This window comes from Apus apus, chromosome 3 (assembly GCF_020740795.1).
Source record: "Apus apus isolate bApuApu2 chromosome 3, bApuApu2.pri.cur, whole genome shotgun sequence".
Taxonomy (NCBI): Eukaryota; Metazoa; Chordata; class Aves; order Apodiformes; family Apodidae; genus Apus; species Apus apus.
The window spans coordinates 69,783,229-69,809,493 of NC_067284.1; the positions used below are offsets into that span (position 1 = coordinate 69,783,229).

At 39.7% G+C, this 26,265-nt stretch overlaps 1 protein-coding gene across 4 annotated transcripts in view; it reads left to right on the forward strand.

Annotated features, from left to right (window-relative positions):
• Nucleotides 1-22,254, forward strand: part of EML4 (EMAP like 4) — a 162,776-nt gene extending 140,522 nt beyond the window's left edge. For all 4 annotated transcript variants that reach the window (XM_051615928.1, XM_051615929.1, XM_051615930.1 and 1 more), the window contains 9 exons: nucleotides 211-336; nucleotides 446-577; nucleotides 1,200-1,267; nucleotides 7,159-7,247; nucleotides 8,423-8,520; nucleotides 13,151-13,238; nucleotides 14,494-14,592; nucleotides 18,743-18,873; nucleotides 19,392-22,254. In XM_051615928.1, coding sequence (XP_051471888.1) covers nucleotides 211-336; nucleotides 446-577; nucleotides 1,200-1,267; nucleotides 7,159-7,247; nucleotides 8,423-8,520; nucleotides 13,151-13,238; nucleotides 14,494-14,592; nucleotides 18,743-18,873; nucleotides 19,392-19,862 — 1,302 coding nt within the window. In that variant the 3' untranslated portion in view covers nucleotides 19,863-22,254. The remainder of the gene's footprint in view (nucleotides 1-210; nucleotides 337-445; nucleotides 578-1,199; nucleotides 1,268-7,158; nucleotides 7,248-8,422; nucleotides 8,521-13,150; nucleotides 13,239-14,493; nucleotides 14,593-18,742; nucleotides 18,874-19,391) is intronic.
• Nucleotides 22,255-26,265: the final 4,011 nt, after the last annotated feature.

Here is a 26,265-nt window from a genome sequence, read left to right on the forward strand (position 1 = left end):
GTAATTTTTTTCAACTGAGACTTATTAAAATGAAAACGTTGTGGTTGTGAATTTCGAGTTAAGTCCTGATCCAGTGTCTACATAATTGGATTGTTCCTTTTTACTGGGGAACTGCAGTTCTGATACTGTCATTGTGCACTATTTTTAGCCTCCAAATATAAGCACCTATCAAGAAACGTTTTGGGACTTTACAGGTGTTTCTTTTCCTAGGTTCCTGACCAGTATGGAACAATCAGAGCAGTAGCAGAAGGAAAAGCAGATCAGTTTTTAGTGGGTACTTCACGAAACTTTGTTTTGCGGGGAACATTTAATGATGGTTTCATAGTAGAGGTACAGGTAAGCGCAACTTCTTTAAACTAAACCCAAAAATGTAAAGACTTTCCCCTCTGGTGTGTTATTTTAAGAGAGTCTTTATTCATTGTTGAATTGTGTGTTTTCTTTCCAGGGTCATACAGATGAACTCTGGGGACTGGCATCCCATCCTTTCAAAGACTTATTTTTAACATGTGCCCAAGATAGGCAAGTCTGTATGTGGAACTCTGTGGACCACACACTGGAATGGACCAGGCTGCTAGATGTATGTCAACCCTTTAACATATATATAAAGTGGGAAAACAGGAAAAAGCACTGATTTTCTAAAACACCCTTGTTCCATGTGATTCAAAAGAAGCAGAAATTCTGTAATTATGGCATTAAAACCAGCTGTTTGGGATCTTTGGTAAACTTAACCAGGCTAATCAGGCGTTGTATAGGCTGTAATCTGCTTACCGTTGTCTGATGCCATTCTAACAATGCAAGTCAAGTAAAACTCAGTGTATATTGTTCTTGATATAGTTTAACTTCTTTCCCAGTTATTCAGACAGTTCAAGGAGGATATCATACAAACGTGGACAGTTTTGGCCTGAGAAATCCTACCATACTGTCACTGTTCATTGCCTCTTCTGGCTGATTCTGTCCTACTATCCAATTAAAAACATCCTTTTACAGAGCAATGTAGGCCTTTTGCTTGCAAGATCATCATGTCATCCCTGTCACTGAAAAATTAAAATCCGTTGGATGATTGTAAGCATGCTGCTAACTAATTAGTTTTTCACTGTGTCAGTTCGCCTCAGGCTTTTAGAGTAGCTTTGGTACAAGGAAAGATGTTTGACCCTAAGGAAGCAGCCGGGTGAATGATATGTCTGTACCTCTCCATTCAGGAACCAGGGCACTGTGCTGACTTCCATCCCAGTGGAGCAGTGGTTGCCATAGGAACACACTCGGGCAGGTAAATACTTTTCGATTGAATTTTGAAAATTTAAAGGAGACCATTTGATATTAGACATCTAATATATTGGAATTTATTTGTCATTTGTTTGTTACTCTTTTTGCCTGAAGTTAGGTAGCTTAAAAAGACTGAGGAAAGGGGACAGATCTCCCTTAGAGTGAGTTATATGAAGACAGAAAGGATTCTTTGACTGTTGTTAGGCTATTTTGGTTTTTTAACCACTCTTTCATGAAAGCCCAGATATTGATTGTTTGGGTTTTTTACACTATTTTTTGTGAGGGTTTCCATGAGCACTCCTTATTGGCTTTAGCAAGTATCATATATTTTATATATTGTGTATGTGTGTGTGACATTAGTTTATAATAGACATATCTTTCTCTTTTCCAAATCAAATGCACTTGAAACCTTCTAAATTTGACATAGAAAGGCAAGTTAACTGGCTAATATTTTGATTTTTGTGTAAGACGGTTCAACCTGGCACATTGCTGCATTAAAGTGCTGTTGAGCACTTCACATTCATCCTTAAAATGGTTGCTTATTTGAAAGCTGTCAAAACACAAGCCAAATGCTTTAACTCAGGCTTCTAGTGGTGGAAAAATGTTAAATTCATATCCAAACTCTGGGTTAGTATCATCTCCCAGGAAATGAGTCACATGCAACAGATTTTTGTTTTTTTAATTACTTGAGGTAACTGGTTCATACCATGTTAGATAAATTTATGATGCCGGCCTTAGGGGTTTTTTGTTTTGTTGGGTTTTTTTTCACTGTTCTTCTTGGAACTGAGCAGTTATAGTGTCACCATTATATTTCATTGCATTCTGAAATCGCATGACTCATTGATAGGTTTGATATATACAAATGAAACTGAATTGAAATGAGGCCTGCTGAGTGTACAAGTGTATGAGAAATAAATGGAGTTGTGAATCAAGATAAACAGAACAGTTTTAAATTTACTGCCTAACCAGCAGCATTACACTGTGCTTTCTGTGCCAGATAATCCAGTCCAAGGGAGTTATTTCCCAAGGAATGAAGGCTGCGTGATGTATCTTGATTAATGTATGAGAGAAAATAGTTTCAGGCCCTTGACAAGATATTTAATAACTTACTTGATTCATAGCCCAAAATGCGTAAAGCCAATACTAAATTAGTGTAATCTGTTTAGAGTTTGATAAACCTTGGATGTGACTGTTGTTGTTCTAGTGTTTTCTGCTTCCAGTGCAGAGGTCAATAAGATAGGGGTAGGGAACGGAGCATTAAGAAAGTTGGGTTTGATTATTAAAATTCTGACATCTGAAGAAAACTGGATTTTCTACCTCTCTTCCCGTTATTTTCGGTTGTTGCACAGTGGTGTGTTTTTATCAAGCAAACACATCAAGTTTTTGGTGTGCTTTTCAAATACAACTTCCCATGAGTATCTCAGTATCATTTCACTTTTTGGGCTGTCTGGAAGTGATCTGCTGCAGGTTTTGTTAACCACTTATTTAAGTGCCTTCTTTGTGCCTGATTATCAATTGTCTGTGATTAAGCTTTCTTGAAAGAGAACTAAAACTTTGTGGATCCTACTGTTTGCTGGAAAAGCACAGCTGAAAAGCTAAAAAGGGCTGGCAATCATAAATCCTACCAAAAAAGTGTGTTTTCCAAGGCACTATGCAGATCATTTTGCCATGCTGCCAGTCATATTATTTGCAGGAAAGTTACTTTCTGTAACTAATCATTTAGGACATCTTGAGTGCTGTGCACTGCAGAAGAAAAAAATACTAAGATTCTTTAAAAAAAAGTTAATATTTTTAAGAAAACTAAAGGCTGGAGGACAAGAAGCATAAGCCAAAGCCACAAGGAGATAAATCAGTCAATATTGCTGTTGAGATTCATACCTGTTCAGCATCAGTTGTGATACTAAGATGAGGAAGCCTAAATAACCCAGGGAACCAATCTCTTAAGATGGGTTGATTTCTTTACTCTGATTAATACCTTGCAGATTTAACATTCAGTATTAACTAAATGAGGGAATTGCAAGTGTAAGTGCAAAAATACATGACTACTTTGGGATACCATTTCCCTGGTGTTTTAATCAGAAAAATTCAGTATTCACAGCTGTGAATTATCAGTAAGATCTGTCAGGGATGAGAATTTCTTTTCCAAAAGAGAGTAGTTTGGGGGGGGGGGGGGGGGGGGGGCGGGTTTTGGTTTTTTCTAAAAACGTTTATTTTTTTAGTTATGTTATTAGTATTTTTTTAAGAAAATCAATGGGAAGACAAGAAATGGATGAAAATGGCAAAAGTTCTGTCTTGTTTCCGTTAACTCACAAACATGTTATCCTCGGTAATAATTGGGAGAAAGTCAATAAAACCCAGACAAAGCAGAAGAGCTACTGTCTTACAGCTGGGGTGCCACTCATCCATTTATTTCATCCAGTCTATGGATCCAATCATCACAGTCTCAAGGTAGACCAGAGCTGCTCATGAGGAAGGCCTGTGTGAGGCATGCCAATGAACTGCTGTAGCTGCTAGACTGGAGACCTCCTTCATGGAGACAGGCTTGTGGAAGCATTAAGAAACAGCTGAACTAAATGTGACCTACGCTTAGCTTTCTTAAATTAGTACCAAAATTGTCACAGCATGCTGTTTCCTCAGTCAGCTAAGATTGCTCCTAAGAACTCTTGTTCAGTACAATTTTTGGAGAGGGGCTGGTGTCACTCAGTGCTGTCCCTACTGCTGAATTAAGTTCAATGTGCATGCTTGAGAGCACCAGCAGTCTCACATTGGTAGCATTACAATACCACCTCTGTGCTTTCAGTAAAATGATGGGGGTTTACATGTTTTTCTGGTTGCATTTTAGATTGGATATTTTTAATTTTACATAATATTACCTGAAGGATGACCTGGTTAGGGGAACAGACTCAAAGGACCAACCCAAAGAGCTGGTCCAGGACCAGCTTCAAGAAGCATGTCTCTGAGGCAGCATCATCCCTGCCCTAGTTGTGTATTTTGTGACACAGATGGCTCAGGTTTCCCCTTTGCTGTCTTGAAGAAACTCACTGCAGCATGGTCACCTGTGGGGGAGGACATGGGGGTAACCATTCTCTTTGTGGAGGAAGAAGGCTGCTTTTGGTTGCTACTGTGCTCATCAGAAGTTTTTATACCCAAGCACTGCAATTATGCTGCTCAGGATAAACAAACAGGCAGCATTCTGTGTCATCTTGCTAGATAAATAGATTTTACTGTATAGTGCCCAAGTTTGCTGGCAAAAGGTCTTCCTATCTCCTGTTTTGCTGAGTATGCACAGAGGTGTTTTGCCCACCTGGGCTTAAAGCAGTGAGGAGCTTCCACCCTGGTCTGGATTCACACATAAAAATGAAACAGTGGGGCAGTGGCTTTCAGACCAGCTTCCTGTGTGGCCTGAAAACCAGTTGTCTTCAACTCAGTGATGCTGCCCTGTGTGTTCTTCACTCTTGTCTTGTTGACCCATCAGGATGTACTTTTAGAGCAGTTTTGCTGTCATGATGGAGTGATTGTTTTTCTTTCTATGGTGGCAAAATGGCATAGATACCCTCTCTCTGTCCCCCTGCCAAACCCTTTTATGGCTTTGGATCTTTGGGCTTTTTTTAATTAATTTTGGTTGGTTCTTTAATATCCACATCCTTGTCAGACCTTGACAGGCATCAGAGGTGGGCCTGTGCAAACTATATGAAGTTCAGTAAGGCCAAGTGCAAGGTCCTGCACATGAGTCAGGGCAATCACAAGCACAAACACTGGCTGGGCAGAGAATGGATGGAGAACAGTCCTGAGGAGAATAACTTGGTGGTGTTGGTTGATTAGAAGCACAGCATGCGTTGACAACATGTCCTTACAGCCCAGAAAGCCAACTGTGTCCTAGGCTACATCAAAAGAATTGTGGCCAGCAGGTCAAGGAAGGAGATTCTCCCCCTCTGTTCTTGTGAGACCTCACCTCAAGTACTGCCTCCAGTGCTGGGGCACCCAGAACAAGAAAGACATGGAGCTCTTGGAGCAAGTCCAGAGGGAGGTGCACAAAGATGATCAGAGGGCTAGAGCACCTCTCCTACAAAGGCAAGCTGAAAGATTTGGGGTTCTTCAGCCTGGAAAAGAGATGGCTCAGAGTGAGACCTTATAGTGGCCTTCTGGAAACTGAAGGGGCTATAGAAAAGCTGGGGAGGGACTTGTAGCAAGAGGACAAAGGGGAATGGCTGTAAGATGAAAGAGGATAGATTTAGGTTGGGCATCAGGAAGAAGTTCTTTCCTGTGAGAGTGGTGAGACAATGGCACAGGTTGCCCATGGAAGTTTCGGATGCCCCATCCCTGGAAGTGTTCAAGGCCAGAGTGAATGGGGCTTTGAGCAACGTGGTCTAGTGGGAGGTGTCCCAGCCCATGGTAGGGGGGTTGGAACTAGATGATCTTTAAGGTCCTTTCTGACCCAAACCGTTCTGTGATTCGATAGGGTTTATCAACCAGGTAACGTTTTAGTGAAACATTTGGCAGGGCTGAAGGAGGGCATAGTTTGAACTAAGTAGCAAAGTAGCAACTTATAACTCTTAATGTATTCAGAGAACCTGCAAAAAGCTTCTGTGTGTAGATTGGAAGAAATCAAAAGTCCACTTTCAGCAGGGAATTACAACAGAGAAACTGTGTGTGGTTTCTACTGCTATCCAATGCAAACATATTAACTGGTTTTCATCTGTTTTGCACGCAGATTATTCAGCAGTCCATGCCATGTGGGGCTGGGGATTTTTACATGTATGTTGTTTAATTTCTTTTATGTGGTTCTCTAACCACAGGCTGGTTGTAAGCCACTGGGACCAGACCACTTTCCAGATACCTTAACTGCCGGACACTAGATCAACAAGAGCTGGAATCTCCATCCGTAGTGATGTGCCCAGTTGTTCCTGGAGTTTACTTTAGGTTACATAAGCTTGTTATGGAATAAATGGTCCTAGCTGTCATGGTGTTCCAGCGAGGTCACTGTGAGACGGTGGATGGAATTGCCACTCACTTCCACTAGGGACAGAAACCTGGCTGTGACGTATGCACACAGTTGTGAGATGAGAAGTTCAGAGCAAAGAAATGAAGTTCTGAGTACAGCTTTAATGTATTTAACTGTGTTCACTGACTTTGTTTTGCTACCGTTCACTGTGTTTAGGAGTTAGGTGGGCACCAGAACTGTTGCAGAAATGCTGAGATTGTGCTCATCTTGCCTGTCTTGCCGCCAGTGGCCGTTCCGCTGAGCTTCTCTGAGCAATTAATTACCTTAGTTACAAATAATTCAAGCAGGAAATATTAAAAAAAATATACGTTATGAACCATCAAATTTCAGTAGATGGTTATTTCTTCTTAGTTTGATAAAATTCTTCACAGAAGTGTCAGAGACAGAGGAGACAATACGAAATTAGAATATACTTTTTGTTTAAATTAGTATGGAAATGTTTTCCACTCTTTCCTGCTAATTCTGCTTTTAAATTTCTTTTAACTTTGCTTCATGCAAATGGAAACATCCATTTTTAAATCAGAGCTGTCCTTTGAAATGGGGAAGAAGTAATAGATTAAAATTCCGCTGTAGCCCTAATGCTTCAGGATGATAAGATGGAGTCATATTAGCTATCTGGTGGCATGTTTATCGTCCAGTAGACATGTTGGTAATTACTACAGTGTTCATGGGAGGGAGTGAAAAATTGGGCTGTATTTAGAATCTTTTTTAGATTCTTCTGAGAATCTTGTATGGCTTTGTGAACCAGAAAAACATTCCATTAAAAACAGATGTTCAGTGTGCTGCTTTTGAGGGTCTAGCATGAGAAGATGAAGGCAGGCAGAGATTATTGCTTTTTTGCTTGCTTTTTTGTTTAGTGGAAGTGATACTCATTGGAATTCTCCTCTCTCTAGGTGGTTTGTTTTGGATGCAGAAACGAGGGATCTGGTTTCAATACACACTGATGGCAACGAACAGCTCTCAGTGATGCGCTACTCAGTAGGTAGGCAGATGTACTTTCAGAATAATTGCTGATAAATGAGATGTCTGTTCTGTTAAAGTGTTGAACTACTCTCCAGTCACTAGAAAAGGCAGAGCTTTCAAAAAACTTAAGATGCTTAATATATAACTGAATACTTGGTTACAGATTTGTTAGTATATGCTAAATCTTGGAATTTTGTGACTGCAAACATTACAGTCACCTTTCCTAGCCTTTTCTTGATCTTTAACTGTGCTGTTATAATAAATGTTAGCTTTGCTCCTAGAAAAATTAAAAATTCTCAACTGATTAGTTGACAGTTTAAGAGAAAATCTGTGAAAAGGCTTAGGATCTTGGTGATATTTTAATATACTTCTTGGTTAGTTTTGGAGTTTATTTATACAAAACTCAGGTCTTTCTGAAACTCAGAGCTGTTTGTCATTTGCTATGGAATTACATGGTGTCCAAGCTAGTCTTCTTCAGATGTGACAGGACATCCTCAGAGGATGCGATTCTTCTCTGTTAAAAGTGGATGGGAGAACAGTCTTGTAAATCTGTTTCTTGTCTGATTTTGGATAATGTGCCACGTCAGTGGGCAAAATGTTCTGCTGCTGCTGCCATATCGGCCAAGTTTAGCATTTCGTATTAAAGCATCAATGTTCATTGACGCTAGAGGCATTTGGTCTTGATTCAAGGCAACTCACATACTTTTTTTTTTTTAGATGGAGACATGATGTTAATAATGTTTGAATGCTACACTATATCTTTAGACACTATTTTGTGCTGATTTATATGCAATCTTCCCCTTCCAAAGCTAACTATAGAGTAAATACTGTTCTGCATTTTCTGTGAAAAACTCAAGCCTGCCTGCTGTCCACAATTTCCAGAAAGCCAGTGCAATCTGAGGATTTATACCACATCCATTTACTTTAAAAAAAACAGAACTTTCCCAAAAAACATACCCACAAAGTAAATGTATACTGACTGAAAAACAATATAATGAAAAGTTATCTATCCTTCAATACTATTCATAAGCAGTCATGGGGGGGTTGGACTAGATGATCTTTTGAGGTCCCTTCCAACCCCTAGGATTCTATGATTCTATGTTTTGATTCAGACTATTGTCTTAGTTAAAAATATGAAATAATTAACATTTGGAAAGCACTCTGTTAATTTATATCCAATATTTTGTGTTGTAGATGGCACCTTACTTGCAGTTGGATCCCATGACAACTTTATTTACCTCTACGTAGTAACAGAAAATGGAAGAAAGTATAGCAGATATGGAAAATGCACTGTAAGTTTTGGAGCAAATATAATCAGTAGTTCTTGCATTTTGGTGTTATGCACTAAAATGTTAAGCAGTCGAACTCTCTCTGGGTTGGTGCTTTTCCATTTTTAGTTTTGGTTATAGGTTTTATGGGGTTTTTTTTCAGCATTGGATAGATTTTGAACTTCCATGTGATGGGTATTGCAACCCATCACAGCCCTGCAATAATATTAACTGCAGTTAATGTTAGGTGAAGACTTTTGCATCAAATATGACTAATTTGTCAGACTATTGACATTTTCTTTGAAATGGGAAATAAGCAGTGAGATGGAGTAATACCTTTTACCTATACGCTCAAACTCATTTGAGAAAAAATATTACACTAGTTTGGAAGTATTTCCCCCCTATTGTTAAAGTACTCAGCTCAATGCAACATTAGATGGTGGAATTTACAATATGTAATTTTGGAAGTTGAAAATACTCACTATTTTCAACAGTAATTGTTGCTACGAAATTTAGAATTGGGAAGTACGTTAACATTATCTGGCACAAGGTAAACAAATGTAAGTGCACAAGTAGGGCAGTTTATATTCATCCTTGTACTTACATGATGTTGTCCCAGTGCTAAAAAGACTTTTTTTCTTAAGTATTTAGCTATCTAACATCCTGGCCTTAAGTTCAACTATCTCTTTAGGTTGGTGCAAATATTTGCTTAAGGAACATAGGAACTTTAATGGGATTTGCAAATTATATCATAAGAATAGGTTCACATTTGACATGTGCAGAATTATTTTTTTTAAGAATGCATCCACTGCTCGAAGCACTTTTCAGGTTTGTCACCAATTGCATTTCTTATGTTTTAAAAATAAGAGGTCTTCTCAAGTTGCTTTGTTAATTTGAAAATGGGAAGTAATGGTACTGTAAAACTTAATTGTCGGTGTGGTATTTTTTATTGTTTCCAAGATTAATTTTTTTTTTTCAATCATCGTTATTATTTTTCTGCAATCTTTGATGCAAGACTTGCAGTGGAAACTGTGATTGAGGGGAAATGAACAGGCACTAGCCAGTCCTGTTGTGCTATGTGTGGTGTCTTTGAGAGGTTTCTACCCATCATTTGGCTGAGGACACCCTGTGCTGCTAGAGCATGGGGGTCCAAAGCAGCCTGGGTCCAGCTGCTGCTGGGACACGTGGCTGCCGGGGTGGTCAGCAGCAGTGGGTTTGCTCTGTTCCTGTGTTGTAAAGGGAGGGCTCAGTTCTGGCGTTGGACACGGCCAGGTGGGAAGGCTGCTGGGTGTGCTGGAGACTCTTTGATGGCAGGGTTGTGGCACAGGTAAGACAGGGCATCGAGCAGCCCCTGAGCAGAGTGGTAATGTGTTAGGCATGAGCACAGTGGTCGTGAGATGAGAAATCAGGTCTGCAGTCTTCCTGGGGAGCTCAGGCTGTGGCAAAAAGACGGAGTCTTACAGACAGGTGAGACCAGGGGCCCAGTGGGGCTGGTGGGGGCAGCAATGGACAGCTGCACCTCAGTACAGCATTATTTTTTAACCATAAAAGATAAAATTACTCAAGAGGTGGCTCATCTTAACATGGGTAATGCTTAGCTTGCGATGTACTTGAAGGTCTCTGAGCTCTTTGAAGACGCATGAGATTATTTATTTCTGTAGATTGTATGTATAAGGTATCAGGAGAGAGCATACTGTAATTTTAACCAGCATCTGTATGTCTGTTTGTCCCTCTGCCTGGGCAGGAAAGAGACTTATAAAAATTGATATGGGAGAAATGAGCATTGTTACAGGCATTATGCTTCAAAGCAAGTTTCTGTTAACCATTTTTTTTCAGTCTGAGTGACTGAGCGTAGAAGCCAAATTTAGCAACCTGGTTTCTGGCGGCGCTGAGCTCCCCTGACCCTTCCAGCCTGTGCAGAAGGCAGCGGCAACAGCGCGTCGCTAGCTGGCCAGAGCTAAGGCTGCCGATCGGGTTTCAGGCACCCTGTGCCTCCCCACTGCTGCCTGCCAGCTCACTGCTGGGTCCACACCAGCTTGATGCTAAGCAGGGAGACACCCAGGCACGCTCAGGACCCAGAGCTCTCCCCTGGCCGCTGCTTGGGTGCTGACACCATATTCTTCTGGCGTTCTTCTGTCATTCAGTAGCCTCGTGGGTGACCTCCAAGTAGTATGACTCATTCCTCCTGGTAGTCAACTTCTGGTTGTTTCTTCCAACTTGAATACATTCTTTGAGTACTTTCAGAAGGATTTTATCTACTGAACCAGCATCAGCTTATGCCTAAGGGCTGCATGCCCACTGTTATGTTTAAATCCCCTCTCAGTCACGACCAGGCTTTTTGCTGTTGCCAGAGAGGCGAGTCTCTGACCTACAAGCATGTTTCCACAGTGAGGGATGGTGTTGGTTGTGATCAGAAAGAATTTCAGATGAGCCGAAACAACCGTTTCAACTAGTGCAGCTGTTTTTTGAGGGCTCCAGCTATGCAGACAGCAACGCAAAGGTATGGGCTGGAGTATGAACTTCCAGCATGTCAGCAGCTCCAGGGTGGCTGGTGCTGTCTCTATTTGCCTAACATCAGAGCTGTCTGTTAGCAAAGGCGAAGCAAGTGCCCTGCCTTTACTGTGAGAGCTTTGGGGTGAAAGGGGCAGCCACGCTGAAATATTTGATACCCTGGACTTAACCTGAAATAATTAGTGTGCCTGTCCTATAAGCTGTGGGCATTTTCAGCCCTTGCACTGCTGAAGTTTGAAACAGATAAACATTGCAAATGAAAGATGGGGCTTCCATTTAGTCAAGTAGTTTTATTAGCCTGTGTTAAGTTGTTATGTTCATTGTATATAAAGATACAGAAAAGGAAAAAGTCAAATATTGCCTTATCAGTGGGCAACTAATAAAGATTTTTTTTTTTATTAAATATTTAAATATTAAAAGGGATCATCCATTGAAAATATTATGACGTTATGTTCCAGTTCGGTGTTTGGTGATGGGTTGCCTGAAGGGATTTTGCAGCATGGAGCCCCCTGGCCAATTGCTTTGTTCCCTCCCCCACTGCCCCCAGGAATTTTAACAGCTGCCAAATGTCTGGCAGGATTTAGTAAATGACTGACCAATTCTTTTCCATGTTGGAGTTCGCTTGCAAATTTGAAGACTTGGAAAATAAGTGGAGGGGGAAGAAAAATATTCTAGCCAGTTGTGCATTTATTTTTTTTTCCAAAATATCAAGTGTGCACATCGATATTATATGTCCCACCCATGACTGCAAACTAGTTATGTCAATATACAGTTCCTCTGCTTGAGGCAGAGACTAGTTGATAAGTAAATAAACTTTAAAGGTTAGATTTTCTCTTAAATATTTTTGCAGTCTCTCACAGAGGACCTGGGGCCAGGGAGGCAGGTGCAGGTGTATTTCTACATGTAATTCTGAAAGCAATCAACATCTCTTAGAGTTCTCCATAGAAGAAGGTGGCCTGGTAGGTGGCAATGGAGGGCAGTGCAGTGCTACAGCAAGGCCCTGGCATGGCAAGTGCAGGCTGGGCCAAGGGACCTTGCGGGGGGCTGAGGGACACCCTCTTCATAATGCCCACCAAGAGAAGGAGATTAATTGACATCTGTCAGTCAAGAAAGTGGCATTTTTTTGCCTAGAAGAATGACTAGGAAAGGGAGAAAATGGATGATCTTACAAGGGGAAGAGAAGCAGTAAGAAGAAACCTAAGGATGGAAGAAGAAAGTTAAATGAATGTCACTTGTATTCATTTCTTACCCTTTCCTCTACAGAAAAATAATTTGTTCCTACCTTATACAAATTTGTGGCTTCTCTGAAGCCTCTCACATCTTTATTATTAATTTTATTTTACTACCTATGAAAAAATTTATGCACAGGAAAAATATTCTGACCTGTTGCACTTCAATTCTCACTCAAATGTGTGCTCTTGATGGTGATAACTAAGCAATTAGGCCAAAGTGTTGTGGTTCATACATAGAAAAACCTGTGCCTGTAAGTAATACTCCTTTTGAAGCTGGCACTAAGCACTAACGTGCATGCAAAGCAAGAAACAGCAGAAACTTTTCTGAACGCTTAGGAGGGTATTGTTGTAACACCAGACCTTGGATCTTGGAGTTTTGGATGGTGGTTGTTAACCAACGTATCCTAAGTTGTTAGGATGAGCAAAAGTTGTTTGAATGTGCATGCATTTTATAGAAATTATTTTGAATGGACAGAGAAATAAAACAGTCTCCCATCTGTCATGTTTCTCCTGATCCTTTGTAAATTACTTGCCTTTCTCTGTTAGTAGCAATGTATACTTTCTTAATTGAAGTACGAATGTGAGTTCATCTGTATTTTAGCAATGTACCTTCTAGGAGAAAATGATTCTGGAATCCAAGATGACACCATTTACAAGTGAAGAATCCGCTGTGCAGTGGGAGAGGCGTGGTGCCCAGCCTGCATTTGTTTAGCTGTTAGCAAGTGTGGCACTAGGGAGGAAGGAGCCTTTAAAGGAGCACAAGTGAATTGCAGCAGACCTGCGGGGCGGGGGGGAAAGAAGGGGAAAGGGGTGTGCTTTTTTGCTGTTAGCTGTCCCTTCTGTGGGTGCAACTTCTGCTTCTGTTTGAATTAAAACACGTTTCACGTTGGTGTTGTTCCATTCTTCTCCAGGGACATTCCAGCTATATTACACACCTTGATTGGTCCCCGGACAACAAGTATATAATGTCAAACTCAGGAGACTATGAAATACTATACTGTAAGTATGAAATTAAATACACTGGAAACAGAAGTATGTGTTAGCTGTCAGAATATTTAGAAGAGAGTGTTTGATCAGGACTGTATAAAATGCTTACTGACAAAGGAACCAATTTGAACTTGTGTAACCTTATATCTTGATGTTATTCAGAGCTGGGTATTACTTAATGGCAATGCCAAATATAGTTTACTTCTTTACAAGGTCATAAATCAGTTTAACAGCGTTGAATTTACAGAACAAGGGGTTCTATGTTTTGATGTTGGCCCAAAGTTCTGTAGATTGAAAATAATATATACAGTTGTCTAATTACTGTCAACAGTACCAGTTATTTGTGGGGAATAAAATCAGTGGTTGTGTGCCACTGTTCTGTTCTGGCATTGCCTTTTTTAAACTTTATCTTGGCTTGTGGTGTTGAAAACTAAGCAAAGCAATAATACTACTTTAATGAGCTAGTTATAATAATGTTTTTGTGTTTTTCTTTTTTAAATATATGAAAATATGAATTTAATTGTGCTTATGTCAAAAATTCAACTTGCATAGTGCATATAAGTCTCTGGTTTTAAATTGTTTTTTACATTTTTGTCTTTGTGTGGCTTTAACTAGATCCAAGAGGATTGTAATTCTCTTCCTATACAGTCAAGGAGAGCCATCAGTTAAAATATCTCTCACTTTAACATGTTATTTCTGCCTGTCACAACTTGGGTTTCAAATCTGGATAGTGCAATATTGCAGTCTACCATAAAGAAGTGGTGCTGTTTATAATTGCCTGTACAGGGAAGGAAAGAGCTGTGACCCATTAGTACTGGGCTGGTGTGTTGAAAGATGGATGTTCTTTTGGGAAGTAATCTTTTCTAGTTGGAAATTGAAAAGCAATCTAAGGCTCCTCTGTCAGTAGTTTCTCACTGTTTTAAAAGCATAGTTTCCTGAACGATTGATTGAATTTTAGCACATCAGTGGAACTGGTAGGAAGGAGAAATTCTTCTATTACAGGCTCTTTTAAAGCATTTTGTAGAGTAGGTGACAAGGGACCCAGCTTCAGGGTGGTGTTTTTGAGGTATGTTGATCTGAAAAGGGACATGAGAAGTAAATGTGACTCTTGAATACTAAGCAAAGCTTGGTACTGGTTTGTCTTTGCCTCTACAGTCTTACTGCAGATTGGGTTTAGGATGCATTTTTTTTCTGTCATAGCACCTTCAAAGGGCACTTATGTAAATATAAAATGACATGGCATAACACATTGTGCACTTTTTTGCAGGGGACATTCCAAGTGGCTGTAAGCTAATCAGGAATCGTTCTGACTGTAAGGATATAGATTGGACGACATACACTTGTGTACTAGGCTTCCAGGTGTTTGGTAAGCACCATTTAACTTGCTTTTAAGCTGTTCGCATTGTGCTTTTGTGTTTTCCTTTGCTTTAATTTGTCATTACAGATATGCTGTGAATGATGATTGAGGATGGTGCTGAGATGACAGACCAAAAAGACTGACCACAATACTTGTCTGTGATATAGAGCACTGGGTGCTCTATAAAGACAATGTATAATTCATTCTATTTAGTCAAGTTTGGGGTTTGATTTTTCTGCTGTCATTTTAGGCTACCACTTTTGGAGGCTCTGAAGCTAAAAACTGGTATTTAAAGTGCACATATAGCACATGGGCCTTCTCCTTTGCTTACCTTCTTTTGGTATAGGAGCAGGACTATGTGAGCGTAGGGTATAGTTCATGACTTAAAATCATGACAACCCTTTGATACGTGTAGTCAAAGGTGAGTAATATATACTGCTTCTGAAGAGGAAAAATGCTTTGAAGATTAAACAGATTCTTAACCTAGTTGTTTATTTTTCAAATATACAAAAAAATGTATGAAGCTGACAGATCTGATTTTGATAGTGCAGGTTGAGACTGTGGCCAAACAGTTCAAACAGCTTTTGCTGAAGGCAGCTCTGTTGGCCATAAATGAGCCTGTCACTTGTAAAACCAGGTTGTGTGACCAGGATGCTGAATGTCTGACTTGCACCTCTGAGATCAGATAGCTGCCTCTGTTCTTCATGTAGGAAACATCTAATGCAGGTAGATCAGTGAATTCTTTAGAAGTGAGGGTTAGGTCTATAGACCTTTTCTTCACAGCTACTATGAGGTCAACTTTGAATATCAGTTTATAAGTTGAGTAGAAGAAAATCAGGTAAATCTGAGTGCTTTCTTTTAACTTCCGACACCTATCGTGTATATTTTAGGACTGTGGTGTACTTAATGAGCAAGTAGTCTTAAAGGATTTTCTTTCTGGGTACCAAAGATCTGAGGCAAAAAGCAGGGAAAATAAAGGGGTCAGAGAAGGAAGCAGTCACGGTTTGACTCAGGATCAACAACAATGCTCTTGATGATCTCCCCCTCCCACCCAGGTAGGGAAGGAGCAAGAGAACATTTTTCAGTCTGTCTGGGTGAAGTAGAGAGTGGATGGCCATTTCCTCCTGGTTCTCTGTATGGGTAAGCCTAGGCTGACAAGAAATTGATCCACAGCAGACATTTAGTGACTATCTTTGCTATTTTGACTGTAGTAATAGTGCAACACAAACGCCTTTTGTTAAAATGGGGCATCAGAAGATTCAGGAGACCCTAGAGGAAGTGAAAACCAAAAGTCTCTGACACTTACACAGTGTCTTTCTCCAGGAACAGTGGAAGAACTTTATAAGGACAGAGTATTCCTTCTGGATAGCCTTAGACCTGTAGTAGCCATTTTACACTTTATGCAGAGTACTTAAACCTACCAGAAACATGGAGGCAGCAAACAGTGGCTCTGTTGCTACTGAACTCTTACTGTGTTTGGTGCTAGAGCAGACAGAACAAAGGAAGCAGCTCTCTGAATCCCAGTGCTTTCCCAAAAGTGTCCTTCTGACCTAAAGAAATGAGGTTTAAAAGTGCAGAAAGAGTTTGGTTCCACATCTAGACCATTGGCTTTGTCTCTTTAGCAGCTGTCAGATAGAAGCTACTGGTGACTGGGGCCAGGCTGGAGATGAGCAGCTCCCATAAGTACTGTTTGGAAAAGCCTTTTAACTTTTTTGATTTTAAAAAGTGGGTAAGTCTGCTGATCCTGTCTGCATTCCCTTTCGGATAAATCCAAACTTTAACCCCTCTGAATTAAGTTTGATTAGTCTCAACTGCTCTCAAACTCTTCAGTGTGCCAGAGGACCTGAGAGTGAAGTAGATATACCAGATAATGAGATGTTATTCTGAGGCAGAACAGAATATATTTAAACTTCTAGCCAGAATTCATCATGCTTTAATGTCATATCATCTGGTAGTCTGACACCCTTTGCAGAATCTTAAAATTATGGCTTGGTCTCAGACAAAGGCATGTATTTTCCCATTAAATCAGACAGTGCAGCTAAGCCAACCTAGCAGGTAGTTGCTGTCCAGAGAAGTCTGGCTTTGACCCAAGGCTCAGCTATCTCAGGAATCCAAACAAGCTGGGGGCTGCTCACTTTGATGTTCAAGAGAGAGGGTTCAGTTTATGGGATTTGGGCTTTTGGGGTATGTGTTTTACTAATTTAGCTCTGTGGATAACGTGTCCATTAGGCTCAGGCATTGCACTGTTGTCAGCAGAAGAGGATGGAAACGCATGGTTCAGATGAGAATAGCACTGCTCCTTTTTGGCAGTTGATGTTACTGTGTTGGCTCAGCAGTATCATCAGTCTGCACCCCAAGCACTTGAAGTCACACTCTTGTGTACTGCACATTTCCCACGCCTTTGTCTGAGCAGATTGTTTTGAGAGGCTTACTGCTGACTAGCAGAATTTATTAAAATTGAAGTGTTGCCGTTGTGCCTAATTACGAAGTCCTATTAGTTTATCATTTTACAGTTATCAAGAACTAAGAACTTGGTCATATTAATGTCTGCTTTTTTCCATGTTTGCCTGATGCCTTCAAAGCAAATTCTGCCTTCTGACAAAGGGGTTGTTTTACCTTCACAGCTGCTGAAGGAATTTGTGAATATAAAAGATGTTTAATAAGAGATGCAGTCTTGAATGTTAGTCTTTTTAATCTTCAATTAAAAAGAAGAGGAAATTGCATAGCTGTTTAGGACAGTATGCCCAAGGTGGTTGCTGAAACTTCAGGAAACCGATTTGAAGTCAATTTTTTACTCCCATCTGATGACAGTATATTATATAGAGAATGCAGGAGAAAATGAAAATTAATTCATTTTGAGATACTTGAAAATTCTTAAATAGTGTGTATTTTTCAGACTGATTTAATTCATGCGAGAGCACTCAAATGTTTCTGAATACTTTCCTTAGCATTTCATGTCTTTTAAGTAAATTAGCGGCAATTTACTTCATTGGCATTGCAACAAGCTTAGCAGGCTGCCTTCCTTATTCTTCAGAGAAAATGAAGGTCTTACTCCACTCACTGAAGAATGGAAAAAAAGAAAATTAAAAGCTATTTGCCATTTTGCTTAAAAACAAGAAAAGATACTGTGGGAGTCTTGAAAAAGATAAGGCAATTTTCAGTTGCCTTACAGTAAAATAGTAAAAAAGAGTAGCTAGTACATGTTTTTTATTTCACCGAAGTCAGCTAAGGCAGAAAGAAGGTATTTTCATATCTGATAATGGACATCCCTTTCAGTCAATAGGGCACACAGGGTGAAGGGTGAAATTTCTCATAACTCCTAAACTAGTCAGAAACCCAAGTCTGAGCTGTAAAAATATGGTACCTTTGACATAAATTAATATCTTACAGCCCCTTGTTTACCTTATTTGCAGTTCATTTTTCAGATGTAAGTCATCAGTTTTATTGTGGGAATCGCTAGGGCCTTTATTTTTTGTTAGAACTAGAAACTCCCTCCTCTCCCCAATTTGTTCAGTGCTTTTCATCCAGGCAATGTTGTTATTCTTTTGTCTAGACATATCAGTGTCATTCTTTTCACTTAAAAGCATATTGAATTGTACTTAAGCACTTGACAACACTTACATCTATGAAACTTGTACCGCTGAGTTTCTCTGCAAAGTATCATCAAGCAGTTGTCTCTTTTGAATCAGGCAAGTACTAGAAATTGCTCCAGTTTTAAAATAAAACTGAAATTAATCTCTGTGTAGTGTGTGGTACCTGGGCTTGTTCCACGCTTCAGAATCAGTCTTGCTCTTTAAGCACTTGTGCACGAATGAAAGCATTAAATTAAGAGTTGCCAGTTTTAGCAGCAAACCTAAGATGAAGTTAAGCTTTAAACAAGACTGAGGTTTTGAACTATAACCTTATCAAGCATGAGAGGTTATCCTGGCCGAGGCTGGGGCTTTGGGGGGGACAGAGGGCAAGGAAGCAGCATTAGACTATCAAAATATGAATGGCATCTAATGCGACACATAATCAATTTTCCAGTTAAATGTTTTATTTACCTTTTGTTATGCTTTCCTTTTCTCACAGCTTTATAGATTCTAGTTTTGCTTATGGATTGTCTTTTAACTTGTTTCTAAAATTACCATCACTAAATATCTGCTCTGCTCTCTCATAGGAGTCTGGCCTGAAGGATCAGATGGGACAGACATAAATGCCCTTGTCAGATCCCATAATCGAAAAGTGATAGCAGTTGCTGACGATTTTTGTAAGGTCCATCTCTTTCAGTATCCCTGTTCCAAGCCAAAGGTGAGTCTAGACCAGTCTAGTCAATGTGCTTGTTTGCATTGCATGAAGCTTTCCTTGCCAGACACCTTCCTTCAGCTCTGTCGTTTTGGAACCTGGCAGCCAAATGACTCATTTATATCTGAGAACAGTGCTAGAGACAAAAGCCCAAAAGCATGGTTTCCCCCATTAAGTTTATATTAAAAAATAGAAAGTATAAAATATAAAATAATATGCCTAAAAGTGAAGTGGCAGTAGTTAAGTTCTGGAGCAGAGGCATGAGGCTTGATGTTTTCTGTTGGCTGGTCTTGTTGCTTAGTCCACTACATTTTTAATTAAGATCTCAATTTGTCCCAAGTTACACACCTTAGAGAGGATGTAATGGGGTGGGGAGGAATGCAGGGAATAATATCAACATTATTCTTTACTCTTATGTGAATAAAGAGCTCCCTTGAAGACAAAAATGGAAGTTGTTTTGGATTTTGGTGTCACGTGCTCTTCTAGTCAAGCATGTGATTTATCCTTGTGCTTGTTTTCAATAGGCTCCAAGTCACAAATACAGCGCTCACAGTAGTCATGTGACAAACGTCAGCTTTACCCATAGTGATGGTCACTTGATTTCAACTGGAGGGAAAGACATGAGTATTATTCAATGGAAACTCGTGGAGAAGGTTACTCTGCCACAAAATGACATTGTTGTAGACATCGGTGCAACCAAAGTGCCCATCCCTGCCAGTGAAAATGCTGTACAGTCTCCTACACCTCTTCCACAGCCTTTTAATGAAATGAACCAAAATGAAAGTGTAACTGGCAGCTCTCCAGCTTCTTTGGAGAGCAACTTGGAGCAGGAGCAGTCTGCGGAGGCCAGCGAAGAGCAAAGTGAGGAGCAAAGCGAGGGGAGCAGCCTGGATCCCGCCGAGCCAAGTTACGAGGAGCCCTCCAATGAGACAAGTGAGGAGCACAGTGAATCCACAGTCACTGAAGAGCAGCAGGATAACTCACCAGAGTCTTAATGCTCCCAGCTCAGGCGGTTGTTATTTTCCCTTGGTGTGCGTGCTTTCATTACAGGGTGAGGGTTCAAATAGGGAAAAGTAGCTGAGATTTCATGACCACTCCAGCTTTTGAGTTTCAGTGAGATTTTTAGTCTGAGCTTCAGTTCAATGTGTGGAACCGTCCCAAGGGCTTGGCTTGATGGTCTGTGTCAAGATCCTGGTCACAGTTAGTAGTGGATGTTACCATAGATTCATTTCAGTTCTGAAATTGCTGTCAGGAAGTGGCATGAAATATATACTGGAAGAAGGGTTAGCTCTGAGAATTAGCTCAAGTAGACCACCTTAACTATGTGAAAGTGCTTTCTGGAAGAACTAAGCTGATGGGAAGCGCAGAGCTGTTCCAGCTGGGAAGTACTATGCTGCTTTTTCCAGGTGTGAAGACAAAACAAAAAAACAGCCAAAAAGCTCTTTGTAGGGCTGTTTTCCTTTGTTTTTTTTCTTAATAAGAAAAATAGAGGAAAAACAATGTAACAATGCCACATGTATGGCAATGCCTTCTTGATCTAACACATATGCAATTTTCTAACACTACTAATTCCTAGTGGAGTCTGGACGTGCTCACAGTTGGTCTGCCCTGGGTGCTGCTAGTTCTAAGGCAAATCCTGTCGAGGAACAGTGTCAGCTGTTCCATTTTCACAGACTGTTTAATAACAGACAAACCAAATAATGGCGTGTTTCACTTTTCATGACCTGAAAGTTGATTTAAACTGTAGGATGTAATTGTCTCTTCAAATAATTGCTTGCCTAGAAAGTTTGAAACTTAAGAGAGTCTTTACAGTGACTTTGATGTGAACAGCAGAGGAAGCATGGCAAGAACACACAAGTCAGATGGGCTCCAGAGTTAAACTTTAAACCTTCAGGCAGAATTTGCTCCATCCCTAGTAGGAGAAATATAAATACAGTTAACTTAAATTATTAAATTGGTGCTTAGGATTAGTATATTATGTTGATATTTTTTTTCTTCTGAATTTTTACAGGTAACTCTAAGATGCAATCTCTTCTTTTGTTGTTTGTTTTTTTTCTTCCCCTGACTCCTTTAGCAGTTGTGATATAAGCATTCAGTAATTTAGATTATTATGTGATTTTTGGTTTTGTTTTTCTCCTAGACTTGCTGTTCTATTATTTTGTGATTGATTTTTTTTTTTCCACCCCTCTCCTCCCTGGGTTGCTCTAAGCCATGCAGCTCTCATGTGGCTATACCTGGCCAGTTACGGGATATCTTGGCATTTGTTATGCATTTGGAAAGTACTTTTTTTACAAAGTTTGTCAGTGAGCTACATTTTTTTTCTTAAGTGCATATGTTTCCTACTTTAAAAAGATAGAAATTTACTGACAGATAGCCATTTCCTATGTACTTGTTTATATTTTGATTACATAGAATTTTCTTTTTTAACTTGCTGCATTGTGCTGGTATTTTAGTTCTTAGTTAGAATATTATGTTTAGAAACTTTGGATGAGTTCATAAGTCTTAATTGTGCAAGCGTTTACGTGATTGTGCCATTCCAAAGTGCATCAAAACTGTCATTCCCTTACTAGTATCTTCTCAGGAGAAATGCTACAGATCAGGTATTTAGTCATCATTTGGAAAGATAAAAACAAATGGACTCCCAAAGGACATTTAGAACATTTATATATAAAATATATAAATATATATATACACACACACATATATATATATTAAAAAAAAAAAAAAAATCCTCTTGTTTACAACAGTTCCAGAAAACCTCAAAGTAATTCCCTTCAGATGGAGGGAGATACGGATTCCAAGCAACCCATCTGTTTAAACTGTGCTCTGTACATAGAGTTTACTGGAGAGCTCTAGTATTCCTGACTTGCAAATTTGCCAAATAGCAGCAATAGAAGATAAAAGTCAGCTCATCAAAGTACTTGGTTCCAAATGAGGAATATGCTGTAGGGTTAGAAAATAATTGTAGTAAAGGAGAAAGGATTTTAGAGCCAATGAGGCACAGAGCTCTCTCTTGTAATTTTTGTGAACTCCACGTAAGCAACACATTTCTTTTTGGAACATCTGCCACCTGGGGTTGCCATGTAAAGTGAGAGTTATAGTTGTGAAAAACTTGTGTTTGTAGTTCAGAAGACTCTACTAATATGCAAAAAGCCTTACAGCTTTCAATTGCTGGCAACTACTGTTTAACAAATAATTAAATCTGTGATAATGGATGGAAATGGGTGGGATTATGTAACTGTAGATGTTTTAGAAAAATAATTGTGAATGAATTACGATTAAGAGTGTTTCATGTGAAGATGTTTGAGCCATTTCTATCTATCATGCATTCCTGTCTCAAGGCAGAAAATTTTGAAGATTAAAAAAAATAAAATAATCAAAATAATATATTGCAGTGTCTGTATTTGTTTTGGTTCCTTCTGTGTATGAAGTGGGTGCTGTGATCACAGTTGCAATGTCTAGGTCTGTTATTTTAGAATAACCTTTTTTTACTTGTGCTTGTTTTATAACCTCGCAGGCTGCCTAAAATAAGTTAATTCAGCATCATGAATAATACTGGCACTCCTAAATACTGATCTTGTTTATTTTGGAAAGTTTTAGGACATTTCCCTTTTCCATTTTTTATTATTAGTCTACCAGCATTATCCTACTGGAGCTATTTGATGTGCAGCAGGGGATTACAAATAGGTATTTCTCCTGATGCAGAGTGCAGTCTGCCTTCTGGGGTTCTACCAGAAGCTTTCTTCAGGAAGTCATGTGAAAAATACAAGCTTATTTTGGATATAGCATGTTAAACACCAGGATGCTTCCACATTCCTGATAGTCTCTGTCCAATTGCAGATGCAGAAGGTCACAATATGCTTAAGATATTCCTTGTGAAAGAATCTCAGTTCTTCTAAAAGGCCTTTTGAATCATCTCAGTTTCTTGCAGCTGGTTTCTGTCCTTCACAAAGGGGGAGGGTGGGGTGGAAAAGAAAGAAACCCTCAAGATAGACAAATACCTCCTGTTTATCCTTCAGCACACCCACAACTTCATGTACCACTTTGCACTGTGGGCAGCTGTGCAGGTGTTTGCTTTTTTAGGCTCTGCTCCCTTTCTCTGCAAATTCATCAGCAGGCTTTCGATACCTCTTCTCCTGGGATGCTTGGTAAGGCAGGACTCTTCAGGAAAAGCAGGTAAGTTCATCTTCTGAGTCCTTCCCTTAGTGTGGAGGCAGGCTGGGGCTTCAGGTGCCCCCTCTTGTTTGGGACAGCAGCATCTGCTGCCAGCTTAGGTAGCTGCAGCAATGGTATTTGTCATGTGGAGCTGAAGTTCAGGGTAGAAGCTCCACTGAGACATAAAACTATAATGTCATCCCATTTTACATGATTGAAACTTCAAATTTCACATGAAAATGTTGGCTTATGTTGCATAATAAAATACTGGAATGTTAGGAAATGCCAAGCTTATGCATTCTTGCACTATGCGTCCAAATTGGGTGCAGGTCATGCAAAGCCTCCTATTTTATTTTTTTTTATTTTTGTTATCCCTGGAATGCATAGATTCTGGCTTTGTCTTTAAAAATAAGGCAAAAATTAAAATTTGATTGTTACATTGAGTGCAGTCTACACTGAACAGTATCTTGTATTTTCTACTTCATGCTTTGCCCCATAAGATTTGTTACACCTTCTTACATTTCCTTCAGTTGGATGCAGTATTTCAGTTGAATCAGGATAAAAATAAATAGAATGTCCTCGTGAAATTTAAGCCTGGCCAGAGCCAAACAACTAACAAGTTCTCCATTCTGCTGCCTCATGCCAGTAGAATGTTGGTTCCTGGAAATGAAAGGATTAATATTACATGAGGTGGATTTTGCTTGTGCGATATTTGTGCTGCTTGTTTGCTTTCCTGCTGGGCAGGTCCGAGCCCATTGCCTAATCTTTGTCTGACAGATGTTTTATGTACTAACACTTTAATCAACTGAGAATGAAAAACTGCTTACAGAGGAATAATACCATTTAGAAGGCTGGGCAGTGTACACATTTTAACGCATTTAATGTATGTGGTGGTGTCTTTATCTGCATACGTGTATGCAAGCATCAAGCAGATAGGACTGCTCAAGGCCATTTTTTGTTGTTGGAAAGAGGCACATGGATGACTTCACATCACAATGAACTAAGAAGGTTTAGAAGCACAGGGAAAAAAAAGGCATTCTCAGCAGGACAGCAAGGCAAGAGGATGGGATTCAGGCCCAAGGACTGGGAGAGAAGGCTCACTGGTGGGATGGTGCTTTCTTAGATCAGGTCCCTATTATTCTCCTGTACTGGTCTGATTGCCCCCTCCACTGAGATGGGCTAAGCTGAAGCTTCTGACTTGTCCTGTAAAGGTTAAAGTCTCCTAAGCAACATTTCACAAATGTAGGATGTTTTCAAATTAATAAAAAGCCCCTTCAGAGGTATGCTAACCTCCTTACCTTAAACTTCTTTAGTTACCTCAAACTCAGTATGGACCTCAGGCCTTCATAAAGAGATAAAAACTTGAAACTGGGAAGCTCGGCTTGGATTCTTCCTGTCCTTAGGAGGGGAAAAATCAAACCAAAACAAAAAACTTCTGATACTGTACTTAAGGCACTGTGTCGAAATGAGTGAAGTGATTTTAAGGAAAGAAAGGGACATTATCTCTGGATAATTAAAAAAAAATAATAAAATAAAAAAATTAACTGTCTTCCTCACCCCTTGCCCAAAATTGTCCTCTGTTAGGTTTTATCTGTATGCCAAAAAGCCTACAAGAGCTTTCATTTCTTCTGTTACAAGTACTGAGTGGTTACAGGGTGGTTTTGAGAAGCTTCCAGTTTATTGAGATGTTGGCCAGGTTTTATCCTTAATAAGCAATTCTAGAAGACTTGTGTTCTTCCAAAAAAGTGTTACTAACAAAACACAATCTGGAAAGAGTCTACGTCTTCAAGGCCTATGTGTTTCCTTCTAATTTCCTTCTGATTTAAGTGATCCATGCCTCGTGAGCAGTCCCTGCCATGTACCTCTGTGTGTGTCACGTTATTTCACTCTTCCGTAACCACCTCGCTTTGTTGGTTCTTTAGAACTGCTGAAAAAAAACACACTTCCAATAAATTCTTTAAGACTGTGACTTGTCCCAGCTTTTTTTTTTTTTTTATAAAGTGCCTTTAAGTGGCTATTTCTAGAACATGCTTTTCTATGGTGAGCCAAGTAAGTGCTACAGATAGCTCTTGAGATACTTCTATTCCCGGTTGTGGGATGTTTCAGAAATTTGATGTTTCTGTCATGCATCATTTGTTTTGCAAGTTGACCTTGCTCTGAATCCTCCCTGTCATGCAGCCCACTCTTCATCCCATGTACATTGTTGCCTTTGCAGGCTAAAAGCAAGAAGTGATGTTTGCTTTTAATACTGCTTCAGAATTTATTTCAGCTTCCTTTAAATACATTTTCTTGTCATTTCTGCTAGTGTCTGTCTGTGTGTCCATGTCCCCTTTTATCCCTTTTACAGCTCCATCAACTGAGAGATCAGTCCTTGCACAGACAGTGATTTCTCCTTTTAGTCTTTCTTAAGTCCATTCACACTTTCCTATGTGTCTGTAACTGCATACAGGAAAATAATACAGAAAAGAAGGCAAAAGCTGTCTGCATCAGACAACTGACACACCTTCAAAAGGTACCTAGTAGGTAAGTATAAAAATCCCTAGTATTTTGTATTACATAAACCAGTGTCTCTGGTGTTGTGTGGACATTGACAATAGAGTTGGGAACTTGAAATTATTTATGTCCTAGGTAAAAGGAGCTTGGAACAGACTTGGTGTTGTTCGTACAGGAGGCCTAGAGGTCTGCCTCACAGCTCTGGAAACAAAAAAAACCACACCAAGAAAACCAAAAACTGCCCCACAAAAAAAAAAAAACCCACACAACAGCCAGAGCCTTTAGCTTCAGCAAGGCAGACAAAAAAAGTTTTCAATTTGACAATGAAAGAAGAGGGAGCAAGCAGAGCGACGCAGTGGTGTGTGTGCAGCAGAGGTAACTGCCAAACTTGCTCTTACTACATCTCCTGTGGTTCAGAGGTGGTTCTGACCAGCAGCCCTGCTGTGAACGGGCACTCTCTTCTCTAGCAATACTGCAAATTACACCATAGGCAGAATTTCAGTGGAAAACCTTTCTTTCAGCATTGCATTGGTTAGAATTTTTCCTTGAAGAACTGGACAATGCAGAATTACAACTAGAGAGAGCAGTTAACAGCTTGTCTCTGCACAGGTCTCCAACATGGCTAATCCAAACAGAGATCTATTATGAATGTTAAATGTGAAAGGGCTGCATTATAGACAGGGCACTTGAAAGGATCTTGCTTGCTCTAAATTTAATAAATGGAAAATTAAATGTCAATAGAGTATGTGA